Source organism: Sinocyclocheilus anshuiensis, unplaced genomic scaffold (assembly GCF_001515605.1).
Source record: "Sinocyclocheilus anshuiensis isolate Anshui unplaced genomic scaffold, SAMN03320099.WGS_v1.1 scaffold27, whole genome shotgun sequence".
NCBI classification, from domain to species: Eukaryota; Metazoa; Chordata; class Actinopteri; order Cypriniformes; family Cyprinidae; genus Sinocyclocheilus; species Sinocyclocheilus anshuiensis.
Window position 1 is genome coordinate 228,977 of NW_015551023.1, and position 17,420 is coordinate 246,396.

General features: G+C 40.1%; 2 protein-coding genes across 9 annotated transcripts in view; both read left to right on the forward strand.

Annotated features, from left to right (window-relative positions):
* LOC107661095 (acyl-CoA-binding domain-containing protein 4-like) overlaps positions 1 to 10,600 on the forward strand; it is a 22,833-nt gene extending 12,233 nt beyond the window's left edge. For 5 of the 7 annotated variants that reach the window (XM_016450555.1, XM_016450550.1, XM_016450549.1 and 2 more), the window contains one exon: positions 3,768 to 4,530. In XM_016450555.1, coding sequence (XP_016306041.1) covers positions 3,768 to 4,234 — 467 coding nt within the window. In that variant the 3' untranslated portion in view covers positions 4,235 to 4,530. Of the gene's footprint in view, positions 1 to 3,767; positions 4,531 to 8,636; positions 8,852 to 9,651; positions 9,706 to 9,826 lie in introns of those variants that run through there. The other 2 variants (XM_016450553.1, XM_016450554.1) reach the window with 2 other exon arrangements.
* Positions 10,601 to 12,251: 1,651 nt separating this feature from the next.
* LOC107661096 (protein HEXIM) lies at positions 12,252 to 13,675 on the forward strand. Of its 2 annotated transcripts, none has more exons than XM_016450558.1 (2): positions 12,252 to 12,421; positions 12,628 to 13,675. In XM_016450558.1, exon 2 carries the CDS (start codon positions 12,644 to 12,646, stop codon positions 13,613 to 13,615), a length of 972 nt encoding a protein of 323 aa, XP_016306044.1. In that variant the 5' UTR covers positions 12,252 to 12,421; positions 12,628 to 12,643; the 3' UTR covers positions 13,616 to 13,675. The 2 variants fall into 2 exon arrangements, with proteins under 2 accessions (XP_016306044.1, XP_016306043.1); XM_016450557.1 differs by having other exon boundaries at positions 12,256 to 12,416.
* Positions 13,676 to 17,420: the final 3,745 nt, after the last annotated feature.

Consider the following 17,420-nt stretch of genomic DNA (forward strand, 5'->3'; position numbering starts at 1 on the left):
CACAGTCTGGAGGCGACGTACTTCTCAACGACGTACTTATCGCGCGTCTGTGGAGGCGACGTACTTCTCAATGACGTACTTATCACGCGTCTGTGGAGGCGACGTACTTCTCAACGACGTACTTATCACGAAGGCGACGTAACCTTCTCACACGTAAAAGTACACGACTGTCAACTCCGGCTGGTAATCCTGTCACATAATACTCGCCATAGTCGTGGTAGTAGAGGCGGCGCAACTATAACGACATGTGAATAATCCCGCCCACTGTAAAGAGATACTGAACTGCAGTGGAAACGCAAACCGTGCCGTGCCGAGCCGTGCCGAGTCATACCACGCAGTGGAAAAGCGCCATTAGATCCGTGCATGAGGTCTTAAAAGAGACAGTAGCCTAAATAAACCTCCTGCTGCCTTTCATTATAAAGTGAAGAAGACTACCCAGTGTTATTTTACAGTTGAATAGATTATAGTTAGAACTAACTGAAAAAATTTAAATACTGTTAATTTAATTTGTATCTTGTTATTGTTTTTGTTTGTGCTATTGATTGTCATTAATTTATTTGTTCTTATTTTATTATTTACTATTTACTTGTCTTTTTTTTAGTTAAATTAAATTCTGAGTGCACGTGATTCTTAGGTGGGGAGGGGACGTGGTCCATGGGAAATAGTCCTGCCACCACAGCTGGAAAAAATCCTAGAGGAAACACTGCATGCATTTAATAAAATTATAAAAATGCCATTACAAAGGTAAAAAGAAAATGCCCCTGTAAATCACTTTGAGTCAAATGTCACCTCATATTAGGAAGGCTAATTTTTCATCAGAATTTTTTATTATTGATCAGAAGGTGCTCCTACATTTTTTAAATTAGGAGGACAAGCGCTCCTAATTACAAGAAGAAAAAACTGCACTTAAACTGGGTGTGTGACAGGTATGGCTGTGGAATGGGGTTTGGCTGAGGAAAAATTCAGTCAAAATATTTTTTTTTGCTTTAACCCCTGAAGGTTGCTACCATTACATGGACAAGTGCTATGTATGTATATATTTATTTATTTTTGTGATCCAGAAAAAAATAAGGTAATAAGATTTTAGACTAATTTGACTTTACACTAATTTGACTGATTATTTACTAAATTTAGCAACACTATCAGATAGTGTAGTTGTGTAGGGGTAAATAAACTACAAACTATGATAGAAAGAGACAGCAAAATAAGTAAAAGGGCACATAATTGGTGTGCTGGTGTCACGGAGTCACCAGGCTCTCTCACCACCACGCAACGATCCCAATCACCTGAATTCTGAACACCTGCACTCAATCAGCATACCCTCATCAGCCCCAGCATATAAGCACACACCTCAGTTCAGTCTTTGTCTTGCCTCGATTAGGCTACAGACTCTCTATCCTGCGATCTCCAGTATTCCTGCGGACTCTCTCCAGTTTTCCTGCGAACGATCTCCGTTGAACGAAGATTATCTCCCTGAAGTTGCTACTGAAAACGACTTACCTCTCTGGCGCTGAGGTGTGTGCTTTCCGATCCTCATTCACCTTCATCAATAAGACTATTCCTATTAAATCATCCACCCGTACTCAGAGTTCTCCCTTCCAACGCTCCCTATACCTGTTTATGTTGCTTTACAATTAATAAATTGCTGGATTTACCTAACCTCCCTGTCCAGAGTTTGTATATTTCCTGACAGAAGGACAGACCTGGCAAGATGAATCCGACAGATCCCGATCCATTTAAGGAATCAGTCGAAACGATGAGAAGAGAACTCGCCGGTCACACAGCTCCACCAGTCACCCCTGCCACGTCTGTTCCACACTGTCCATCTCCGATCATTGTCGCCAGTCCCATGGTCAATCCAGCGCCCTACTCTGGCGTGGCAGAGGATTGCAATGGCTTTCTATTGCAGTGTTCACTGGCACTTGAAATGCAGCCACAGCGGCCTGGTCAACCGGTATTCCAGGATTTCATGAATGAGATGCTCCGGGATTTCCTCAACTGCTTTGTGGTAGTGTATATTGATGACATCCTGATATACTCCCGGAGTCTGGCCGAACATCGCCATCACGGTTCGGAGGTCCTACAGCGTTTGCGTGATAAGCAGTTTTTCCTAAAAGCAGAGAAATACAGTTTCCATCAATTCTCCATCCAGTTCCTTGGGTATAACATCTGTAAGGAGGGCATTCTCATGGACGAGGGGAAGGTATCAGCAGTGAGGTCCTGGCCAACTCCCACCACCATAAAAGAACTCCAGAGGTTCCTTGGCTTTGCCAATTTTTATCGCCGGTTCATTCAGAATTACAGCTCCATTACAGCTCCTTTGACCTCACTGCTGAAAGGCAGGCCCAAATCTCTGTGTTTGACCTCAGAAGCAGGACGTGCCATGCAACAAATGAAATTAGCGTTCATCTCTGCCCCACTCCTTCTCCATCCTGATCCTGAGAAGCCCTTCATAGTAGAGGTTGACGCCTCCACCTCTGGAGTGGGGGCAGTATTGTCACAGCGGCAGGAGAGAACATCCGAACTCCTTCCATGTGCTTTCTTCTACAAGAAACTCAGCCCGGCGGAGCAGAATTACGACATCGGGAACAGAGAACTTCTTGCTATCAAGCTTGCCCTAGAGGAGTGGAGGCACTGGTTGGAAGGAGCCAGGCACCCCTTCACAGTACTAACATCACAAAAATGTGCAGTATCTCCATGAAGCTAAAAGACTTAATCCCAGACAGGCCCGATGGGCACTCTTTTTAACCAGATTCAACTTTATAATCTCTTATCGCCCCGGATCCAAGAATGTGAAGGCAGATGCTCTCTCCCGACTTCATACCCCCGATGAAACTCCAGAACTACCCAAACTAGTGCTTCCCTCCTCCCTCATTGTCAGTCCCATCCAATGGGACATAGAAGAACAGATTGCTGAAGGTACCCTCTCTGAACCAGCCAAACCAGTGCTTCCCTCCTCCCTCATTGTCAGTCCCATCCAATGGGACATAGAAGAACAGATTGCTGAAGCTACCCTCTCTGAACCAGCTCCGCCGGGCTGCCCAGCTGGACGTATCTATGTACCCAAAACTCTTCGAGTACAACTCATACATTCTGCTCATTCTTCATTGGGCACTGGCCACCCAGGGACCACACAGACCCTCTCGCTACTACAAGACCGGTTCTGGTGGCTAATAACATCCGACGTTACGTCCAAGGCTGTCAGGAATGTGCGACATCTAAGGTCCCACGCCATCTGCCGACTGGTAAACTCCTTCCTCTGCCCGTTCCTCGTCACCCCTGGTCACACCTAGGGGTGGACTTCATTTCGGACCTACCTGCATCGGATGGACACACCTGCATCCTCGTAATCGTAGATCGTTTTTCCAAGGCCTGCAAGTTGATACCTTTGCGAGGTCTTCCCACTGCTATGGAAACCGCAGAGGCTATGTTCAACCAGGTATTCAGAAATTTTGGTATCCCTGAAGATGTAGTGTCTGATCGTGGACCACAATTTATATCTCGTGTTTGGAAGGCATTCTTCTCCCTCCTAGGTGTGACTGTAAGTCTAACATCCGGATACCATCCTCAATCTAACGGGCAGATGGAGAGGAAGGTCCAGGAGATCAGCCGCTTCCTGAGAACCTTCTGCCAGAGCCACCAGGACTCCTGGAGCCAGTTTCTCGCCTGGGCCGAGTATGCACTGAATTCTCTCCGCCAGCAGGCAAGCGGTCTCACACCTTTTCAGTGCATACTCTGCTATCAGCCCCCTCTCTTCCCATGGTCAGGCGAGCCATCTGATGTTCGATCCGTCACCCACTGGTTCCAGGAGAGCGAGAAGGTCTGGGACGAAGTGCATCACCACCTGCAGAGGGCTGTGCGCAGGTACAAGAGCTACGCTGATGCCAGTAGACAACCTGCTCCCACCTACCAACCCGGGCAAAAGGTGTGGCTCTCTACCAGAGACATCAGCCTGCACCTCCCCTGCCATAAGCTGAGTCCCAAATATATTGGTCCCTTCCAGGTCGTCAAACAGATCAACCCCATCAGTTATGAATTAAAATTACCCACACACTTCAGAATTCATCCCACTTTTCATGTGTTCCTGCTTAAACCTCACCATCCTCCTGTTTCTTTATCATCTACAGAGCCTGGTAACAGTGACAACCCCCAAGTACCTCAGATTGTGGACACGGAGCCCGTCTACACGGTGAAGGAGATCATGGACTCTCGACGTTGTGGAGGCCACCTCTAATACCTCGTAGACTGGGAGGGGTACGGACCAGAGGAGCGGTGCTGGGTCCAACGTGACGACATCCTGGATCCCACTCTCCTCACAGAATTCCACCAGCAACTTCCACAGCGTCCAGCGCCCAGGAACAGAGGGCGGCCACCACCTCAGGAGCGGGCCGTGGAGGAGGGGGTACTGTCACGGAGTCACCAGGCTCTCTCACCACCACGCAACGACCCCAATCACCTGAATTCTGAACATCTGCACTCAATCAGCATACCCTCATCAGCCCCAGCATATAAGCACACACCTCAGTTCAGTCTTTGTCTGTCCTCGATTAGGCTACAGACTCTCTATCCTGCGATCTCCAGTATTCCAGCGGACTCTCTCCAGTTCTCCTGCGAACAATCTCCGTTGAACGAAGATTATCTCCTTGAAGTTGCTACTAAAAACGACTTACCTCTCTGGCGCTGAGGTGTGTGCTTTCCGATCCTCATTCAACTTCATCAATAAGACTATTCCTATTAAATCATCCACCCACACTCGGCGTTCTCCCTTCCATCGCTCCCTATACCTGTTTATGTTGCTTTACAATTAATAAATTGCTGGATTTACCTAACCTCCCTGTCCAGAGTTTGTATATTTCCTGACAGCTGGGGCCCCATACCTGGAATTTATTTAGGGCCCCTAAGTCAGCCCCTGACCACTGCACCACTCTATTGGTATTCCCTAGTATTCCGACACATTCTATTGAATTAATAGGAAGTCATCTGATTTCAGTAAGACAACATTATCTAATGAGTCACCGTTTTTATCTGAAGTCTCCCTGTACAAAGCAAATGTCCTAAGCATTTAAATGATTATTTGATTAAAGTTGGGAATTTCCCAATTAATTCACTTACAGTTATTCAATGTGGTTATGTAATTATGTTGTGTGTGTGTGTATACACTGATGAGCCATTACGCCCCCAGCCAAGAGCAATGAGCGCACCTGACAACTGAATGGTGCAGCAGGTGCACTTCACAGAGCAGTATATGTACCATCTGAGGACCAGCTTTTGGTCAGAGTGTTTAGTGTCAAAATGGGAAAAGCTGCTGATTTATCTGAGTTTGATAAGGGACAAGTTGTGATGGCAAGGCGTCTCGGAACTTCGATCGTGGAAACGGTGTGCCTTGTGGGTTGTTCACATTCTGCTGTAGTGAGTATGTATCAAAAGTGGTGCACGAATGGCCAAACGATGAACCGTTGTCCAGCCGCGTGTCTTCCACGGTTTATTGATGCCAGTGGGGAGCTGAGACTGTCACGCATTGTGCACAGTGACAGCAGTAGGTTGATTCCAAGGGCCCAACGCGATTTCTACCGAGGGGGGCCCAAGTCAACATGCTGTTCAGGGGGCCATAGAAATGCCATAGAATTTGTGATGCATTAAGTTAGAATGTTGATCAATCAGGAAATAAAAGCTTTATTTCCAAGCATTTATACTGTCACTCTGGGAAAGATGATGCATGAATTTTGCTTTGGATTTGAATACAACATAGTGCAACAGAAGCTTGTGTTGTAATATTGTACATTTTAATCCATTTCAGATATGTTTGTTTAATATTTACTTCAAAATTACTTGCATAAAGAAATATATTTTGTTCTAGATCAATTACCGGTGTTGACCATATGCAGTTTATAATTCCATGAGCAATCCATTCATTTATATAGATCAGTGTTTGAAACACAGCGTTATTCAATGTGTTGATATAATTTCCACTGAAACAGGAAGTTAGGAAGGGACCTATTGTGTGCCTTTTTAAAAAAAAAAAAAGGCCAGTAGGGTTTAGTGTTTATGCAGTTTTATAAAAAATTGTCAAATAAATTCCTTAGAACTGTTACTACTAGAAAAAAAGTGAACATTTTCAGTAATAGCATTAGAAAGCGTGTTATATATGCTTGTGCATATGGTACTGGTGTTATTTCTTCACACCATTGCTGTTCATAATGCAGAGGATGTCTAATCACTGATTCTTAAGTAGGACAAAACGCTGCAAAATTGAAAAAATAAAACCTTGTACTCAGACAAATGAAACTACATGTATCTTATATGTACTAAGCTACTGAGCTATGCTTTGATGCAACCTCCCAACTTTTAACTTTATCTTTAACAGGAATCAAGTTTTTAACATTTCAAGACACATTCTCATGTTAGCAGACAGATTACACTTTCACATGTGACCAACAATTCTACAACAAATATAAGATATCATAATGAAATATTATCAAAATATTAATCTGATTTGTAGTAATTTTAATGATCAAATACATTGAATAAATCAATTACTGTTTTAAAGCAAACACAACAAAAAGTGAGTGTTATTATTTAAAAAGCTTTTATTCAAGATTCACATTTAAGTATTTTGATATACCATTGGAACACAAATTATCTATTTTCTCTCATCTCAGAACAGTATGTCTGCTGTGCATCTGCTATGGTAACAAGGTAACTTTTAAAAACAGTTAAATGAACAAATAAAATATTACCTCTATCCATTTACATTCACCAGGATCTTAATATTCAGATTTAAACATCCTAACAGATGATCCAAAAATTATCAGAACACATATTATCATATACGAACAAACTGTATTATGAATAGATATGTTTTATCCAGTGTTATGTGTTCCCTCAGCCTTATGTTCCCCGAATCTTATGTTCCCTCAACCCTAACTCTGCTAGAAGTGATTACTATTAATCCACAAAAGCAATATATGCTGTCAAGTCATCACAGTATATATATATTATTAGAAAAATGAAACACTATTTTATATTTAATATAATTAAAAATGACTTGAAAACCACAAAAATATGATGACTTCACATTGAATGTCCACTCCATCATTGGCCTGTCATCACCGTCAGAAAGAATATCTTACGGTGCTGACATTTGACGGTGTTAACAAATTTGGCATTTCTTTCACAAAACAAATGGAGTTCATATAGCCATTTTTTTTTCTGTTGATGCTAGATGGTAATAGAACCTACTTCAGGAAAATAAAATTATCTAAATATTTCAAATAATTTCCTCAGAAATCAGAAGATGGTGTTGACATATCATGGTTGTGACACAGGAAATATTAACATTAGGATTTAAAATATTCTAAAACCATAAAACTTACCAGAGCCTGTCTGACACTGATGTACTTTGCAGAGGCGGAATGTGACAAAGGGGTCGTTTAGAGTGACAGCTGCCCCTGATATACCCTGATTTTTATTTTTATTTTTACATTTTAATGAATGTCTGACGGTGTTGACAAAAAGTGGGGACAGAACTTTGAAACCTTATGAAACATGCATGTCACTGAAAAACAACCTTGCTTTGATATGAGATATTATTAAGTGTTGCTTTTGATAAAAACAAGATCTTTTTCATCGTAAAAAACAAACAACATTTTTTTTTATCTATTTTATAACATGAATGATTGAACCCTTCTCTGTGGACACACTGTTTTAGATGAAGTGAGAAGACAATAAGTGTCATAGATTTTATATAATAATGAACTTAAATTGAAGGAGATAATTGTGTTAAATACATTCTATTATTAATCCCCCGTAACATTTACAATTGAAAATATGTTAATTTTTAAACCTAATAGCAGTTACAATTGCTGGACATGTTTTGTCCCATGTCTTAAGAATCAGTGTAATGTTTGATGTTTTATCTCCTCTATTGCACTTTAAAATATAGCATTCTGAGTAGAATTCAAATGGGTTGGATACATTTGGTGGTCCACATATGATCTGCTCTGCAATATTGTCTCTGGACCGAAGTGACCGATTTCAGCAACCTTAGTGTCTTTTAAGAGTGGGATGCTTCAGATCTTCAAGAGCATTTGATTGGACAGAACATTTGATGAGAAGCTAAAGTGCAAAATGATGTCATCAAAATTGTTGATCCATATTGGCAGAATATATCTTCCAAATGCAAATCAGTGTTTTGAAAAACACTAGCTTACAGATAACCTTAAGACTAACATATACATAAGAACAAGTTTTGCTCACCAAGACTGTATTTATTTGAATAAAATACAATAAAAACAATTACAATAAAACTGCAATATTATAATAATAATATTACTACATTTTGAAATTTTATGTTATAATATATTTTAAAATAATTTAAATAAAGTAATTTATTCCTAAATCTGAATTTTTAGCAGCCGTTACAGCAGTCTTTAGTGTCACTTGATTTTTCAGAAATCATTCTAATATGCCGATTTGGTAAAGAAATGAAATTGCCTTCAGGTCTGAAGCAGAATTCACTCAAAATACTTCATCATCACATTATTAGTGCAAACAGACCAGGGTGATCTCAAAAGTGTGGATGGTATCGCCTACATTGAAACCAAAAAAACTTATGTATGCATATGTTTTTGTTCCAGGTTATATTGCTCCCCGCAATGCTAGGTGGGCGGAGCAGCTTGCCTCAGGGGCTGGTTCAGGGCAAGGGGGCAGAGACGATTCTAAGGGTGGGCCTGACAGGTTACAGAACAGCCAGGTGCAGCAGCAGATTATTCTAGCCTTACAGCAACTCAGAGAGGACATGCAGAGCATCATGCAACGACTAGAGGTGGTTGAATACCTTGCAACTGCAAATGTAAGGAAGCTGAATAAAATAAAAACCAAAAAAGTGCATGTTATTTGTCAAAACTGAGCAGTATAATGAATAGCGACAGAATGCTGCATGGTTTCAGTTTGCAAATGTTAATTTGAATTAGGGTTGCACGATAAATCGCATGCGATATTTAACGCGCATCTTATCAGTAAAGCCGGTTCTGTAATCAGCGGTAAATCTCCATCACCTGCGGGCATTCACATTGAGCAGCATTAACTACACAGAGCCGTTGTTCACTGGCGAGCTGCGCAAAACCACGTTCATATTCGCGCAATTTTTTGCGCAGCTCGTCAGTGAACAACGGCTCTGTGTAGTTAATGCTGCTCAATGTGAACGCACGCAGGTGATGGAGATTTACCGCTGATTACAGAACCGGCTTTCTGACAAGATGCGCGTTAAATATCGGTGTAGTTAATGCTGCTCAATGTGAACGCACGCACGTGATGGAGATTTACCGCTGATTACAGAACCGGCTTTCTGACAAGATGCGCATTAAATATCGCATGCGATTTATCTTGCAGCCCTAATTTGAATTAAAAAAAAAAAAATAGAAAATATTTAAGAATTGAAGAAAAAGCACAAGTGTTGATCTCTAAAAAGATTAGTCATAGATGTCATAATGGCATGTCTTTAAATGTCATTATACATTTTTTTTTATTTGTTCTGTAAAATATTTTCTTCATTCATCTTGTATTATTTCCACCAGTAATGATTTTGATAAGTAAATAAAAATTAACGTGTCTTTATTTTCATTATATTTTTATCTGTATATTTGTTTTAAGGCTCAAAGTTCACAGCGGAGAGCCCATTTACACTTGACAGCTGCAGAAACTGAGGTAAAACTTGTGACAGACTTGGTATGAATTTCAAGACTCAACTGCTGCTTGTCACCGCTCAATCATATGCTGTGTATGTGTAGAAAAGAGAATTCTTTAATATTTTAATTTCATTTTACAGGAGAAATGGTGGCCATTTGACATCTCTGGACGTACATTACTACTGTTGTTAGTGTGGCCTTTTGTGACTCAGGCACTGATGTTTCTACTGAGATGGAGGAAGAGAAAGATTAATGTGTGCTTATGAATTTACTGTACTGAGTTCAAATGAAAGTAGAAGTCACAATGATAACTAATTAATTGTGACCTAGCATTCAATGCTTCAAATGTAGCACTTTGTTAGCATTAGGTGAAGAGAGGAAATTTTATAATCTCATATCTCTGAAATCTGAGGAAGATTAAATGTATGAACAAGATGAATGCAGTTCTTAGAGACATCCTGGAGTTAATTATTTAATTTAATGTCCATGATGTGTTCCATTGTAATTCTGCTTAAATGTAGCCATGTGCAGAGACTTTGTCAATAATGTATAATATACATATTATCGTATTTTGAAAATAAGTTAAGTTGATTAGTATCTCTGTGCTGATGGTTGAAATTGACCTTGTAAATGCCATCTGCACCACAACAAAGGATTACAGTCCTGCTGATCTTACTTGTAGGATGTTGCAGGGTGCCAGGCTTTTTTTGTAGAACTGACAAAAAAAATGTATGCAATCAAAAAAAGCCTTAAATAACTACAGGGGCCTTCACGTGGGGTACATGCTCTGATATGAGAAAAAAAAGAACCAGCAACAGCATATTCTGACTATCATGTTCTATAATGAAAGAATACACATAAATAAAACAAATGGATTTTATATAATGGTCATCCACTTGTTACTTTTATTAAACATGCAATTTTAAAGCAGTTGTTCACAAATAGAACTTTGATGGGTCGTTTACTTTGTGTAGCTGCAACAAACGAGTTTGAATAGGTACTAGATTAATTTAGTAATATCTAGGGGAGTAAATTAAACTAAATCCATCTCTTCAGGAACTACTATCGTTTCATATTAGATGCATTCATCTAGGTAAATGTCACGTACAGCCCCATCGACACAGTGGAATTAAACCAAGTATCGGGACTCTTCGATTCTTTCTGTGATTGTTGTCGTCCACAAAAACACAATCATGATATCACCAGTTCTTTCTGGCCCTTCAACGTCTGTGTTTTGCAAATGCCTTCTGTAATTATATGACCATTTTTTAGCACTACTGATTAAGATGGCAAGTTGAGTGCTATGCTATGTTAGGAATTATGCTTTTACTCTTTGTCGACAAAATGGTAGTCTTTAAGAATATGAATTTTTAAAACTTCATGTAAAAAATGATATCGAACAGGCCGTGAGTTTTTTGTTTTGTTTCGCATTGGTTCGTTTAACAAATGCGAGGCAGCCAGCTAACTTCCCTAGCACGACTTAATTTCTGGGCGAGCACAGCAACGGGTTTTAATTTTTCAAGCATTTCCATTTCTAAATTAGAAGAGACAGTGCATTGCTGTCTTCTAAAACGATTTTGTGAAAATAGCGTGAAGGCGTAAATCTAATCATTTCTCTAATACAAGAAAGCTTTGCCAACTAATGTTAGCTTGTCACTAAATCCATCTGTTCTAATATATCTAGCAGAGACTGCAGGGAATTCCGATTATTTAAATGTCTATGTGAAATAACGTTACATGTAAAATGGTGGGTAGTTTTAGTTTTAACCAGTTTGCTTGTGCTAGCTTATTCACGTTAATCTAGACTCATCCAGGTGGTTAGCTAGCGAACAATCAAGTTGCTAAACAATAATAGCTTCTTAGCTTAATAGTTTGAGCTCAATGCAAGAAACAACCCAAGGACGTTTTTTTTTACTTTATGTTGCGACATTTCACTTTAACAAGGGAAACCACTTCAGTCGTTATAAACTGCAAATTCGTCATCATCATGGATACAAACATTACAATTCACTTTCCACGGAGAATATACTGCTTGAAACAGAACTACTTTTTGCTTGAGGGGTGATCAATCCTCACAAGGGCTCAGGGTTTGTGGTTAATTGTTAAGAGTAAAGATGCAAAGTAACCAGACGCGATATTGTATACTACAACGTTGTGCTTTGTAAATACAATGCGGAATCAACATAATTTGTAGAGTTGTTTCTTTGTAAATAGGTGAAAGTTTAATGCATTGTAGAATGGGGCGGATGTTTCTACCTGCTTCGGCCATGCTTGGTAGCGTCCACTAGAGCGACCGGGAGAGCTTTCTTTTTGATTGACAATGAAAACTACCAATCAGAATGCTTCGATTGGACAGCGCGCTCACAAAAAACTTTTTATCCAGTGAATATTGCGAGTGGGCGTAGCCCGCCCGGGACCGAAAACAGTCGTTGGATTGTGGGTAATTGAGGTTTTACGGCAGAGATTGTTGTGTGCAAATGCCTAGCGGGACTTCAAGTCCCACAAAGCAGGGAAAAACTGGAGGACTGGCCGCATGCGCCTTTACGTGGGGGAGGTAATAAATTCAGAAGCTCCAGTGTTCTCCGTATCAGAAGCGAATTGGAGTTTGCATTGGAGGGAAATGTTCTCGTACCCGTCAAGATACCAAGTCAATAGTAGTCGGAACAGAAAGAGTTCACATTAACAGTCTTAGATAGCATAATAACTCAAACACGAGATTGGAGTTGAACGGTGAGGTAACTCAAATTTAACTCAATGCGAGTTTGTTAATGATGTTTCTTATGTTAAAATGTTCGTTCACTTTTAAAAAAGCATTTCCCTTTTTCCTCCGTGTTTGGTGAATTGTTTTAAATGGCAGCGGTCAGGAACATGATTTCTATTCATACCTCAGTTTAAAAGGGTGTCCCTCATCTCAATGATCACAAACTTGTATCTCCTTCAGGTGGGAGTGTACAGTTATGGAGCTTATTAAAGAAGAAGCTGCACCGGAGGATGACAGCAGAGGGCGGCAGAGGGATGGTCTGACAAGTGTCTCCTCAAAACAAGTGCAAAGAAACCAGCTGGAGATCTGTCCGGGTTTGGTGTCTGGAGATACACATCCTATGTGTCGCGGCCGGGATAGGAGTGATCCGGAGCCCAAGGCTGGTGACGCAGCAAGTGACGACGGCTTTCCTGCGGACAAAACAAATAAGAGAGACACTGGTTGCACGACAGTAAACACCGAGGGGCTGTCAGATGGCCGCCAGGGTAAGAAGAAACACCGGCGGCGACCCTCCAAGAAGAAGCGTCGCTGGAAGCCTTACTTCAAATTAACCTGGGAGGAGAAGAAAGAGCTAGATGAACGCGAGACCGCCCGTGCATCGCGGGTGCGCGCTGAGATGTTCGCCAAAGGTCTGCCCGTTGCCCCATACAACACCACCCAGTTCCTGATGGAGGAGCACGACCGCGAAGAACCTGACCTCAACACGGAGCTGGGCGGCAGAAAATCCGGGGCGATCCGCTCCGATGACACGGCCAGCGAAGATGAGAATTTCGAAGGCGAAGATGAAGAAGAGGAGGAGGAGGGCGGCGGCGACGGCGGAGGCAGCGACGGTATGGGCAGACCCGGGCACGCAGGCGGAGAGTTTTTGCAGAGAGACTTTTCTGAGACCTATGAGCGGTACCACGTCGAGACTCTCCAAAATATGTCTAAACAAGAACTGGTTCGGGAATACCTGGAGCTGGAGAAGTGTATGTCACGGTTAGAAGAGGAGAACAACTGGCTTCGCCACGTCCGGAGAAACCCCGAGTCCCCAGCAGACGGCACCGGTGTTCAGCGCGTGCGGGAACTGGAGATTGAGGTGGAGAGACTGAGAGCCGAGAATAACGAGTTATTACTCAAAACCCCTGAAAGTAAAGGGCCAGGACTCAACCAGTCTCAGTCATGCTGAATCAATGTTTTATTTCTGTTGTACGTCAAATCGTTGCACTGTCTTACTGTAAAAACAGCATCTCTGTGGTAGCTATTACCCTTTCAGCCTTTGCCATCTGAAGGTATTTTTTTTTTCCTGACAGATCATTTTATTAAAATCTTTTGTGCGGTCCCACATATTTGGTCAGTCCACAATAATATAGGTTCGTGATTTGTACAATTAAATTAACAAAACGAATAGCCTACAATGTTTTGTATAAAATTAAAGAATGATCAGAGACTACTCTTGTTAAGTTTCCTTGAGTATTTGCCATAACCTCACACATTACAACTCGGCTAATTTCAATTTTGTCAATTTACCATAATCATTGAATATTTAAACTTGCATTTCATTTAAAAACCGAAAACATGGAGCGCTTCAGATTCATATTTGTTGGCGCACATGCTTCAGTGTTAATGCATGACAAGACAGTATGTTGTAAACAGTGGAAAACAGTTAATGTTGTGTTGCCCAAATATATCGTTGATTAAATTATTTAATATTTTAGTTCAAATTTTATTTGTCTTTTTATGTTGCCTGTTATATTCTCTGTGAGTCTTTACATTATAAATATCCAAAACTTAATTGAGGAGTCATTTTCAATTTTCTTGCAACCAGTTATCAAAAACACTTTTCAAGTTCTCTTGCAAACATTTTTGCATAGATCTAAAATGACTAATATATTTAAAACCTTGAAATATCTAATAAATAAGTAAATGAAAGTGTGATGTATAACTAAGGAAAATCTGTTAAATTATTGATTTAATTTTGTCAGAATATTGTTTTAATGTAGAAAAGGAAATCAATATGACCATGAGATTCAGAAGGACAAAATATTTTGTAAGCAAATATGAACAAATGCGGTTGGATTTGACAAATGCCCCTTCAGGATTTGGATCCCTGTGTTAATATGAATTTTCTACTACACTTTCTCACTCACCTCTAAGTTATATCACTGGCTTTCTGACTTTTATGAAAATCCTGTAAACATTAATGGCTGCGAAGTTACAGAAAATCTTTGATCAGAGGGTTTGATATGGTATTTTATCAAAGACCTTTCATGTAGTTTTTACAGAACCTACCTGTGTTGCATTTAGTGTAAAACGCTGATCAAAGTCTGATCAATTATAACATCTCTATATAGACATTCTAACCTACAGAGGTTAACATTTCATATGTGCTGATAAACCCAAGTTCTTTTAATATTGTGTAGGTCTTGCAGTTTTCCTGCACATATGCACTCCACACAGAAAGAAGACATTCTTTATATAACAGCACAAAGGTAAACCAGTATACTGACTTTTGCACTATTAAAAAAAAGAAAAGTCTTAATATTATGTATTATATCATATTTAGCATTTGAACACAGAGGATACTTTAGCTAAGGCTTTTGTATTTGTTACAAAAGTTGGTCCACACAATCACCCGTACACTGTATGTGCAGTACATGCAAAAGGAGCGTATGACATTCAGTATACATTAAATCGGGATTAGATCAAAAGGGGATATGAAGTTTACAAAGACACTTCCTGGTCACAAAAGATGAACTCTGCACAGGTGTATCAAAGCCATTATGAAGCAAACTATATCAAATAGGCAGTAGAGGAAAGAACACAGTGAGTTAGTATTCAAGGACAACTGCTATTTTATCTCTGTGTAATAGCAGTGTGCAGGGCTGCCACTAACACAGCTTTTATCGCAGTGGAGAACTATTAAAGGGCAGGTATTGGTTTTTGTAAGCAGATGAGAACTCCAGACCACAATCTTTTTTGAAGAACGAGTTTTGTGGCAGTCTATCACTCTGTAGCTCTCGCCTGGTCACCCTCTGAAGCTAAGCACCATTGAGCCTGGTCCGTACCTGGATGGGAGACCTCCTGAGGAAAACTAGTTTGCTCCTGGAAGAGGTGCTAGTGAGGCCAGCAAGGGGTGCTCACCCTGTGGACTGAGTGGGTCCTAGCACCCCAGTATAGTGACGAGGACACTATACTGTCAAAAAGCACCGTCCTTTGGATGAGATGTTAAACCGAGGTCCTGACTCTCTGTGGTCATTAAAAATCCCAGGATGTCTTTCAAAAAGAGTAGAGATGTGACCCTTGACATTCTGGCCAAATTTGCCTATTGATCTCTATTCATCATCATAGCTTCCTAATCATCCCCATATCTACTGATTGGCTTCATCACTCTGTCTCCTCTCCACCAATAAACTGGTGTGTGGTGGGCGTTCTAGTGCACTGTGGCTGCAGTCACATCATCCAGGTGGATGCTGCACATTGGTGGTGGTTGAGGAGACCCCCTCCCTCTCACTTTGAGTGCTTAGAAAAGCACTATATAAATGTAATGAATTATTATTATTATTATTTATGGATATGTAATATAGATATCGCATTACACAGCTTTCTCGAATACTTGATTCTGGTCAATTACAGCATTGAGCGGTCAGGTATTTCCTAATATAGTGCTCCAGTCATTATATAGTTTTGTAGACCAACCTGGAAGTTAGCAAATGCAAGCTATAAACTACTTAAAGCTTCCAACAATTCTTTCAGTCTTGTTAAAAAAAAAAAAATCCAAGAAGTTTGTGTTACAATAGTTTGCAAAAGCGCAATTCTAAATACAATGAGGCTGAAAAAGCGGACTAGATGAATTTACCTGTTTGGTGTGATAATGTTTAATGTCTCTGACTGTAGTCCAATTTTGCTACTTGTTAGCAACTGTTTTCAAGACCAGTAAAAGCTTTAAAAAAACACAAGGGGAATTACTGATGTATGTCATAGAATAAAATGTTAAAAAATAACTTTAGCTTGTGTTAACCACATAATTTAAGGTATTTGACAAAAAAACTTATGTCTCAGCTGGTTAATCAGAATGATTTCCGCAGGTACTACCAATACCGATAGTTTAGTTTTCTTAAAGAAAAAAATCTCTCCCAACTAATGCTGTAAATTATACAGGTAACCCTCTCACTTGGTAAAACAACATTAGAGGTTATAATTAACAAAACTATAATATTCAATGCTGTTTATTTTCAGATATATTAATCACATTCAAATAAAATGTTTGTATACAACTCAATTGCACATAAGGTAGTTTACATAAAAACTTGTCTTCATGACAGATTTATGCAAACATACATATATAATTAACAGTAAATAAACATTGTGAAAAATGGATAATTTGAGCTAGGGCCAAAATGCAACATTTAGTGACACTGTTCACAAGCTATTTTATTTGACACCTTTATTTCAGTTGAAATGCTGACTGAGTGATTACATGAGACATGATACATTTCAGTAAGTCGTATTGTATCTTTAAACATACCTTCTGATGTTCATTAATGTTTATTTCACACATAACTTGTATTGAAGTGGAAGAGACTTGTGCTCCGCACTGCCACTTGAACTGAGCAGTGATGTGTCATGCCTAGGGCTGGGTATCGTTCAAAAATGTTCGATATCGATACCGATACCTTGACTTCGATACCGGTTCCTGAACGATACTTTTTTCGATACCAATTTTATGAAATCAATTTTAACAAGATTACATTATCTAAAAAAAAAAAACGGTTACACTTTACTTGAAGGGGTGTGCATAAGACTGACATGACACCTTCATAATCATGACATGACACCTACATAATCATGTGGGCCGGATCTGGGCCGAAACGGTCTGCTGTCTGGGTACAGTTTGCATGAATGGCCACATAACACGCGTTTTCGGTCATGTAGTATGAACGGACATCTGCATATGATCGGAACTCCACGCAGCTCCCGCGCTACTCTCCATT

Coding starts and splice junctions, on each gene's coding strand:
- LOC107661096 (XM_016450558.1), top strand. CDS start 12,644: ATGGAGCTTATTAAAGAAGAAGCTGCACCGGAGGATGACAGCAGAGGG.